The sequence below is a fragment of the Mirounga leonina genome, unplaced genomic scaffold (genome assembly GCF_011800145.1).
Source record: "Mirounga leonina isolate KUSES-001 unplaced genomic scaffold, KU_Mleo_1.0 Mir_376, whole genome shotgun sequence".
NCBI classification, from domain to species: domain Eukaryota; kingdom Metazoa; phylum Chordata; class Mammalia; order Carnivora; family Phocidae; genus Mirounga; species Mirounga leonina.
In genome coordinates, this window is record NW_023270718.1 from 1,466,776 (window position 1) to 1,477,009 (window position 10,234).

Here is a 10,234-nt window from a genome sequence, read left to right on the forward strand (position 1 = left end):
CTTGCCGCACTCGGCGCACTTGTAGGGCTTCTCGCCCGTGTGCACCCTCTGATGCACCAGCAGGTTTGAGCTGCGGCCGAACGCCTTCCCACACTCCTCGCACGCGTAGGGCTTCTTGCCCGTGTGCACGCCCTGGTGAACGAGGAGGATCGACTGGTACCGGAAGCCCTTCCCGCACACGTCGCAGCTGTAGGGCATGTCCCCCGCAGGGGCCCGGGGCCGGCGGGGCCGCCGCGGGTTCGGCCTCGGGCCCCGGCCGCACTCCTGACTTTCAGAGGCTTTCTCGCCCGAGGGAGGCCTTTGAGGTCTCTCGAGGTGGGCGGTCGGCCTCAAGGCCGGACCGACCTCGTTTTTATGGGGTTTCTCTCTCGAGGGCCCTCTTGGATGAGTGGGAAGGTGTGACTCTTCCCTGAAGCCGTGTCCGCAGTCATTTCTTCTCCGGTCATACTCCTGGGGGCTAGGGCGATGAGGTATCAGCTTTTTAACGCCGTCCTTTCCACACTGATCGCAATTACAGGGTCTCTCTCTTTCGGGTAATCTGCGGTCATCGTGACAACGTGCTATCCAGCTGAAGCCGTAACTGTCCCCCTCATGCTTATATATTGTATCAGGCCTGTCAAGTTTTTTACACCTTTCGCGAATGTTCCACGGCTCATTCACAAAGGCTTTCATCCAAGAATCTTGAGCGGATACCCATCTTACAGCTTTCCAGGGTGGAAACTCTCGATTTTCTGAGCCGATGGGTCTCTGTAGACTGCCCACCAGATGGTCAATGTGTGAACCCTGAGCAGGTGCTCCTTCCCACCCTTGGCAGGGAGAAGCGTCTTCCGAGAATTGGAAACTTTTCCCTTGAAGATTTACTCTATGATCCTGACTCCCAGTTAATTCACCAGTCACCTGTTCCCAGATTTTCCAGTAGGAGAGCTCTCTGGAGGAAAGGCACTTCAATTCTCTTTCTTGAATATACTCCATTTCCTTTTCATTCTTGTCTCCTATGAGGTGAGAGACAATTCAGAGATGAGAACAAATACAAGATTGGCTCAGGGATCTCAAGCCAGGTCATGCTTTCGGACTCGGGCCAGTAATAAGCCTAGAGCAAAATTCACCTGTGTGTATCGTAACTACCAGAGCACTTCTTTTATGTCTAAAAAAAGGAAGAGGTTCCCGTTAACAAGCGTTGAAGCTAAATGTGAATATGATCCTACTAGTAACAAACTACGTCTCATCATCTACTTGCCAAGCAAGAAATTCCCAACAGATTTCTGCAGAGAAAATTCACTTCTCCACTTACTGCTGTTGTTGTTAACAATAATATGCAACATTATTGAAATGCTCCCTATATGCTGACGATATACATTATTGAAATGCTCCCTATATGCTGACGATATACACCCACTAACTCCTTTTACCTCCAGAATAACATTGAGGTGGGGACCCTTACCATTTTCGCTTTATGGATGAGGGACCCACGGCACAAAGAGGGTGAGTAACCTGGTGCAGTCACCCCACCATGCTGTGTGGAAGGGGAGGGTGGGGAGTCAAACACAGAAGTCTGGTTTTAGGGCCGCACTTAGCGCTGTCTCCCAGAGTGACTCTAATTCTGGGCATGTGTGAGCTGAACCCGGGGGAGGAAGGAAGCACCGAATCCTCCAAAGTGCAGCAGCTGTGTCCTGGTCTTCTGGGAGCATGTCAGTTAGGAATCCACATGACACAAGGCACGGAGGCATAGAAATATTCAACATATCCCTGTCACAGGACTGCGAGTCATCAAATTGTCACGTTTACTGTGTACGTCCAGGTTAAGTTAAAAAAAAAAAAATCTATCCATGCTTTTTGATATTCTTTACTGGTGATTTTTACCTTCAAGGGCCGAAATAACACAAAACTGTTTATAACTGAGGATGCCTAGGATATAGGAGTTAAATGGGCTCAATGGATATAAATAGGACATAGGAGTTAACTGGCTTATCTTACACTGCCCGGCTGTTTCTATCAGAGGGAGGCAAGTGCAGGGACCCCCTCTGTCACTCTGGGTATGTGGAGGATGAAGGAAAGCATGAAGGAATCATGAGAAGGTGGGAACTGAGTAGCAGAAATGAGGTCACAGAACAATCACCTACAACGGTATGTGGTATCCCCAGGGAAGATCGAGGGTTGGAAGGGGCCTTACGTGACAAGCTTACCCCCTCCCTGCCTGCTCAGGACTCCAGGCTCCACGGTTCTCGCCTGGGTGTGCATCTCCTGGATTTTCTCTGTTACCCAAGCCTTTCTGCCTTTTTTCCAAAGGGCACGGTATCTTATCAGGTTTGAAAGGTTGTTGCCCTGAAAATACAAGGCTTAGGCGCATTTTTGAGGTGCAAAAAGTAATCAGAAAATGTAGCCCTAACTCCATGACTTTCAAGCCTTTGAAGGACAGGCAGAGAAAAGATTCGAGATTGGCCAAATGAAACTACTTTATAACAGTTCTATTTAAAAAATGGGATTTAACCTGTATACAAAGACCAGAAATACCCTCTCCCCAGGGAACAAGAACACTCCAATCAAGGTTAAGTGTCGATCACCCAGACATTCCCTTACCCACAGAGAGCAGGTTCCTAAAGTTCTCCAGCATCACGTCTCGGTACAACTTCCTCTGGGCGCGGTCCAACAGCCTCAGCTCCTCCTCGGTGAAGACCACCGCCACGTCCCTGAAGGTCAATGGCTCCTAAAACGTGAAACACCATTAACACAAACACCCGCCAGATGAAAGGTAAAATTGGAGTCACTAGGAAGAGTAGGCAAGCAAGCAGGAAGTTGCTCCATCTGGCAGGTCAAACCAAGTTTTGTTAATGTCTGATGCCAATAATGTCGATTCTAACCAACGGATCTTCCATGGTTAACAAAGAGCAAAGCAAGGAACGCTAACTACTCTTGGCTCAGTGTAAGTAAGCGCTTCTGAAGGCAATTCCATAGAATTACAATGCTTCAGTCATACGGTCTGTTCATTTTACAATTTGACTCTAACTTGCAGAATACCTAAGCTTTTCCTCCACAGCGACTGTACCAACAGTGCATAATGTTAGAGTGCGCATGTCTGCACACACCCCAAAACCACCTTCTCGGCCAGAATGACTGTTCTTCACCAACCAGCCCCTCGCCCCTCCATCAGCAGTTGGGCAAATCCTGCTCTTTGCTGCCCTCACCCCCCACCCCCTCCACACACATGCCTTTTACGGGCCTCCATGTCCTCGCTGAACAGAAGCAACCAGTGGGTGTTTATGCAACCGTATCCAGAACCAGATGAGGCCCTTCAAATCGTGCTGTGTCATCCTCAGTTATGAGCCAAGGCCCAAGGTTTTTTGTGAAGGAGAACTGGAGTGTGAATGCTTTACTAATGCAATACTGTGAGCACTGCAGAAATCAAAGTGATTATAAACCCCTGTCCTCGGGGAGCCTGGCTGGCTCAGTCAGAAGAGCATGCTACTCTTGATCTCAGGGTCATGAGTTCAAGCCCCATGTTGGGTGTAGAGATTACCAGATAATAATAATAATAATAATAAACTTGAAAAAAAAAAATCCCTGTCCTCAAGGATTCCATAAATCAAGACACAGGTTAGCAACGGTCTTCTAAATCACAGTTTGTGATCTTTTCTGTTCCATGGCCTCCTTTGGCAGTCTGGTGATACTTACGAACTCTTACTCAGAATAATGTTGTAAATGCATAAAATAAAACACACAGGATTGTTTTAAAGGCTAATTACACGGGAATACAATGTTCAAAAATAATAAAACACAAAGGATGTGCTTCTTTGTACACATTCAATATCAAGAATGAATTAACTACTGTAATTTCAAATTAGTAATGAGTGTAAGTAAAATTCTGCAACATCTACACAAGCTAAGACTTAGTGGGGTTGAAAAAACAAAGCAAAATCAGCAAAGGGAAAAGCCCTGTGGGGTGAAGTCTGGAGGAAGCCAGGTGCAAACAGGTATGCTGCTCTAACAAATCGTAGCCCTGAATACAACTACACACTGAGCCCCTTGGGTCTGGCAAATCTCTGAACATGGGGGTGGTCTCAGGAACCCCTAAACCAGGAGGTAAAGTAACCTGGCCATGGTCTCACAGCCAGTTAGAGACAGAGGTCTAGTTCAGGCTGAACGCAGAGTCTAGTTCCAGAGCCACTAAACCTTAACAACTATAAAGGCCAAGGTGTGAGTCACCAGAGCACCAGAAATGAGTCTTTATAGCAGATGATATTAATACCTTATATTTACAGAAAAACTACTGTAAGGCAGGCTCTAGCCTTAGTATTTTTTAAAGATTTATTTACTTGTCAGAGCATGAACAGGGGGAGCAGCGGCAGAGGGAGAAGCAGACTCCCCCCCCCGAGCAGGGAGCCCGACGCAGGGCTCCATCCCAGGACCCTGGCATCATGACCTGAGCCGAAGGCAGATGCTTAACCGACTGGGCCACCCAGGCGTCCCTCTAGCCTAAGTATTTTTATATGATTGATCTCACTTAATCCTCACAGAACTCATGGAAAATGAGAACTTTCTGGAGTGTCGGGAATGTTTTCTCATCGGCTCTACTATCAGTAACTACTCACAAGGTAGTGACAAGTGCTATCTCCGCTTCACTGATGAGAAACCTGGGGTCTCAGAAAGGGAATATTATTTGTCGAAGATCATACATCTAACAAGAGGTGAGTCAGGATTGAACTCCGGCAGCCTGGCTAACCATGCGGAAACCACTCTACTATCCTGCTGCCCCAGTGAGATCAGAGGGGCCAGGCCAGAGGAACCCACCTCCCCATTTTGGAAAAGGAGTGCCACCAAGAGAGCACACTTCCAAGCACAATCCTAGATCAATCCCAAGACTAGAGGCAGTGTAACGGTCCGGAGAAAGCTTGGGCCAGAGGCGCTCTGACAATTAATTAAACCGATGTAGACCTGCCACTATCTCCCGAATCTTTAAATCCAGCCCTGCTGTCTACACTGAGCCCTGGTGACTCCAACCACTACCTGGGTGTCTAAAGGTATCGTGAAGCAGACACAGCCCAATCAGAAGTGAGTCCTTCCTCCCAAATAGTTCTGACCTCCCCAACGTGGGTAAACACAAGTACCATCGACCTTCAAGGCAGCCTTGATTCTTTCCTTTTTCTTATTTCCTACATCTAATTCATTAAAAAAAAAAAAAATTCTGCCAATTATTATTCCAAAGTAGACTTTAAATCTCTCCGTTTCTCCCCGTCATAACTTCCACCTCTCTAATCCGACTCGTCATCAGCCTTTGCTTGGATGACTGCAGGAACCTTCTCTCAATTCACCTGGCCTAAGCCCCTCAAGACACTTGAGAGCAGTGATCTTGTTTTTAACCTTTCTGCTACCTCTCTCCCTTCTAGAATGCCAGCCCCATGAAAGCAGGGGCGTTTTATCTGTTTTGCTCTCTGATATATCACCAGGGCTTAGAATAATGTTTGGCCCATAGTAGGTGTCCAACAAATATTTGCTGGATGAATAGGGAAAGGAGGAATAATAACTTCTGAACTTCAAAAGTACATATTCAAGGGGCACCTTGGGTGGCTCAGTTGTTAAGCGTCTGCCTTCGGCTCAGGTCATGATCCCGGGGTCCTGGGATCGAGCCCCGCATTGGGCTCCCTGCTCAGCGGGAAGCCTGCTTCTCCCTCTCCCACTCCCCCTGCTTGTGTTCCCTCTCTCGCTGTGTCTCTCTCTGTGAAATAAATAAAATATTAAAAAAAAAAAAGTACATATTCAATATAAATAGTAAAACAATACAGAGACATACAAGTAACTCAGTGGACCAGAGTACAGAATGCAGGAACAGTCCCATTAGAGGAAAGCTAAGTCAATATATAGGTATATATATATGTGTATGTATATATATATATATATATATGTGTATATACCTATAGGTATATATATATATACCTATTAAATACATATACATGTACATGTATAAATATATACAAAATACATAAATGATAAGAGTAGTACTTTAGTTGACCTGCAAATGAATGATAAATATAATAAATGGCACCGTCATGATTGGCTATCCATCTTGAAGAAAATGAAATTGTCAACCTTACACCTCTTACAAAAACAAGTTACAGCCATATTAGAGATTAAAACGTTTTTAAAATCTAAATAAAAACCCATTTACGTGCCTTTTTGTGATTAAGCTTAGAACGGGTAAGGCTAGATATGGAACCAGATTTTCAAAAGGGAACTAACAAATCATTTAACTAGGCGAAAATGTTACACTTCTTTATGGTCAACTCACCATTCACAAAGTCAAGATTGAAAGTTAACTGTTAACACTTTTGATGGGTGAGTTAACAACCCAACTCTTGAAAGAGCTCCTTTCATTAATTAAAGCAAATGGGCGAAAGCCTTTCATAAGCAATCCTCAGATGAGAAAACACAACTGCAGCAAACATATGGAAGATGGTCATCATGCACCCACTGTGGGACGAACTGCGAAATACATGAGAGGTCTTAGCCACGCACCCAGCTCCATCAGATTAGCAAAAATGTTTAGTACTGAGAAAGCCTTGGGGGAAAATCTTGCCAAAAAAAATTTAATCAGAATTCTCAGAAGTGTATGGGCACCTGGGTGGCGCAGTCGGTTAAGGATCTGCCTTCGGCTCAGGTCATGATCTCAGGGTCCTGGGATCGAGCCCCGCATCGGGCTCTCTGCTCAGCAGAGAGCCTGTTTCTCCCTCTCCTTCTGCCTGCTGCTCTGCCTACTTGTGCTCTCTCTCTGTGTCAAATAAAGAAATAAAAATCTTAAAAAAAAAAAAAAAGGAATTCTCAGAAGTGTGTAAAAAAAAAAAAATCACTGCTATGATTACGGGAAAATACAACCTCAAGAGATGCGCTAACCAGAAGAAGGAACATCACTGAAGCAGAAGCCAGTGAATGAAGCAGAGCAGCCTCCTGGAATATGATGGAAAATTCCAAAGAGAATAAAAGGTAAAGGATAGGGAAGATAGATCCAGAAGTTACACCTTTAATAACAGGAGTTCCAGGAGGTCCAAATGAATAAAATAATAGTAACAGTAGACATCCAGGCAGGAAAAGAATTAATGTCAGAAGATCGCAGAGCAAGGGCAGAAAGGGGTGACCCTTGCAAATGACACTCAGCCAAGCTGCTGTCAATATAAACACAACAGACCTTTCCGGGGGGAAAAAAATGCTAAAGTAACTAGTAAGTCAGAATAAACTCTGTTCACCAGAAGATGAATGGAGAAGCCATGAGAAAAAGACCAGCCCAAGACTGAATGCCAGTTCTCAAGGTATGAATGAAGAATTTTCAGCTTAGGCAATTTGCCATTTGGCCATAAAGGGAACAGACATTCTTCAGCATGGGAATGCTCAGTGCGTACAGCCTCCACAAGTCTTCTCTGGGAAAAGCAAATTGTGGAGTGACATTAAGGCAACCAACAGATAAATCAAAATGAAGGCAGGAATGAAGAAACGAGTAAAAAGGACACGTGGTGGACAATGACCTCTAGACACAGAACTGAGACAAGTCCACTGTGGGAATCGGTGGTGACAAATCAGAAGGTAATGACAGTAAAAACAGCATCATATCGGGAGACAGTGGGAAGTAAAGAAGTGTTCATTTCTTCAGCCCTCAGAGTAGGAAGTTCATCAGTAACATTTAAAATTAAAGCATAATATAAAAATGACTCAAAGTTTCCAATTTTTTCTATGTCTTTCCATAAAAAAAAGAAAGCTTTATAAAATAATCTCATATGTGCTGAAAAAATATGTACTTAAAATTTTACAATTGCTTTGATTTCTTTTTCTTTCGACTTAAAGGAAAAGTTAACACGTAGGCATGTATCTACCGTGTGTGTGTGTATTTGTGTGTGTGTGTGTGTGAGAGAGAGAGAGAGAAAGCATGAGCATGTGCACATCTTTCTACATCCTAATAGTTTCATCCACTTTATCTCATCGGAGAGCAGCACAAAATCTAGACAAGAGAACAAGTGAAACCATAATAATCCACCAATCCAATGGATGGACATGGACTCCACTCCATGACATTTTTTTTCTTTCTTTGCTGTTATGAACAACACTGCAATGATCATTCTGCAGACACTTGCTCTGATTTAGAATGAACTTGTAGAGTGGGGAATATTGGAGGAGACGCATGCGGAACTTCCAGAAAGTTGCAAATGTGTGCAAGTACCTGTTTCTCCACTGGGTTCACAGTGAATGCTGATCTTTCAAATCTTTGGTCATCTGCTAAAAAAAAAAAAGAATCCTACCTTGTTTGAATCTGTACTGCTTTGACTAATAGAGGTTGATCATCTTTTCATATAATTATTGGCCATTTGTGTTTCTTCTTTTCTTCCTTTCTGAACAAGAAGGCTTGGGCATTTGAAACTCTCTTTCAAAAATAAAGATACTATAATTTATAATTTTGTCATAGATGAAATGTCTTTTCCCCGATTATGCTCTCTTTTAACCTTGTTCATGGGGTACTTTTTGGTAGGGTGTATAATCTGGAGACTATAACATCTGTAAATGAATCACAGAAAGGTCCACAGAGGAGAAAAACTAAGAGAAGAAGAATTCATTATCTGGAGAGTCACCTCTCTGCATAATTTAGGCTCAGGCCCTGAGATGAAATGATTATTTATTGGGAGGAGCATGTAGAGAGGAATGGCAAATTACAGCCATACCGACCCAGGTTCAAATCCAGGATTCCCTGCTCATTTCTTCCTTTCTAACCCCGGATCCTATCATCTCTCTCACATGGCTACTTTGTGGATAAATGCAATGAGCAATGTCATTACTCGCCCAATACATTGTTTTCTCTGTTCCCTTTTACCAAGGGAGGGGGATATTTTTACACTCTGATGCCTGGCGTGTTATTTCTGGAGAGAAAAGAGATTTCAACCCACCTGAAACTCGGTCTTGTCCTCCCCATCCTGAGAAAGGGCTGAGGCTTGAGAGCGGACAGCTGCAGGAGAAGGAAGCCATGAGACGAGGGGGCTCCCGCCTGGGCTCACGGACCATCACCTGAGACCCCAGCAAGGTCTGCTGCTTCACACACTGGATTCTTCTCCTCCACCTCACTTGTCCTCTCTCCACACTCGGCTCCGATCCTCCCCCGCCACACACCCTTCCTGAACTCTCACCTCTCTCCCCAGGCCTTGAGGTCCAAGTCTCCATGATCGCCTCTCCTAAGTTTTCCCAGAGTGGAAGCACTTTTATTTCTCCTCTGATCTTCCTAATCCGGAGAAGCAGAAGATCCGGGCCTTCTTCATTCTTGAGGCTCCCCAAGTTCTGACAAGGAGCATCACATGGCTTCCCTGGGCTCAGAAGGAAGGACCTGCCTCCACCTTCACGCTCCACAGCCTGGTTGGTTCCCATGTTCCAGGGACCTGTGGGCTCAAGAGGGGAACTCGAATTTATCCAGTCCTTTCTTCTGGCCCCCACAGCTCTGGGTCTCCAGTATGGTGCACACCCTCTGAATACCATTCGTTTGGTGGACGCTTACTGAGTCACCATATGCATAGTCCCTGCTCTGGAGAGACTCATGGTCCACAGGGTCAAGGACACTGCAGATGGCTGAAGACAGTCCGAGAAGTTTTGCGGGAGGGCCTATCAGCAGAAGTGTTCCAGTGAGACACAGGGCCCTACAGAAGGGTGCAGACGCCACAGACGCAAGACATGTGTTTTGTGAAGGAGAATCTGGAGTGTGAACGCTTTACTCATGCGATACTGTGAGCACTGCAGAAATAAAAACGATGAAAAATACCTGTCTTCGGGACGCCTGGCTGGCTCAGTGGGAAGAGCGTGCTACTCTCGACCTCAGGGTCATGACTTTGAGCCCCACGTTGGGTGTAGAGATAACCAAAAAATAATAATAAAAATAAAAATAATAAACTTAAAAAAAAAAATCCCTGTCCTCAAGGATTCTATAAATCAAGATTCAGGTTAGCAAAGGTCTTCTAAACCAGAGTTTGTGATCTTTTCTGTTCTATGGCCTGATTTGGCAGTCTGTTGATACTTACGGACTCTTACTTAGAATAATGTTGTAAATGAATAAAATAAAACACACAGGATGACTTTAAAGCCTAATTATACTAGAATACAACATTCAAAAATAATAAAACGCCAGGGATGTGCTTCTTTTTACACATTAAATATCAAGAATTAATTAACTACTGTATTTTCAAAATAGTAATGAGCATAAGTAATATTTTGAAACACCTGC

The 10,234-nt window shown here is 44.5% G+C and overlaps 1 protein-coding gene across 1 annotated transcript in view; it reads right to left on the reverse strand.

Moving 5' to 3' along the window:
- Positions 1–9,794, reverse strand: part of ZNF229 (zinc finger protein 229) — an 11,100-nt gene extending 1,306 nt beyond the window's left edge. Inside the window, exons 1-4 of the mRNA XM_034986712.1 lie at positions 9,153–9,794; positions 8,916–8,974; positions 2,578–2,704; positions 1–992 (exon numbers count right to left, since the gene is read on the reverse strand). The exon at positions 1–992 is cut by the window's left edge and continues 1,306 nt beyond it. Coding sequence (XP_034842603.1) covers positions 1–992; positions 2,578–2,704; positions 8,916–8,974; positions 9,153–9,186 — 1,212 coding nt within the window. The 5' untranslated portion in view covers positions 9,187–9,794. The remainder of the gene's footprint in view (positions 993–2,577; positions 2,705–8,915; positions 8,975–9,152) is intronic.
- Positions 9,795–10,234: the final 440 nt, after the last annotated feature.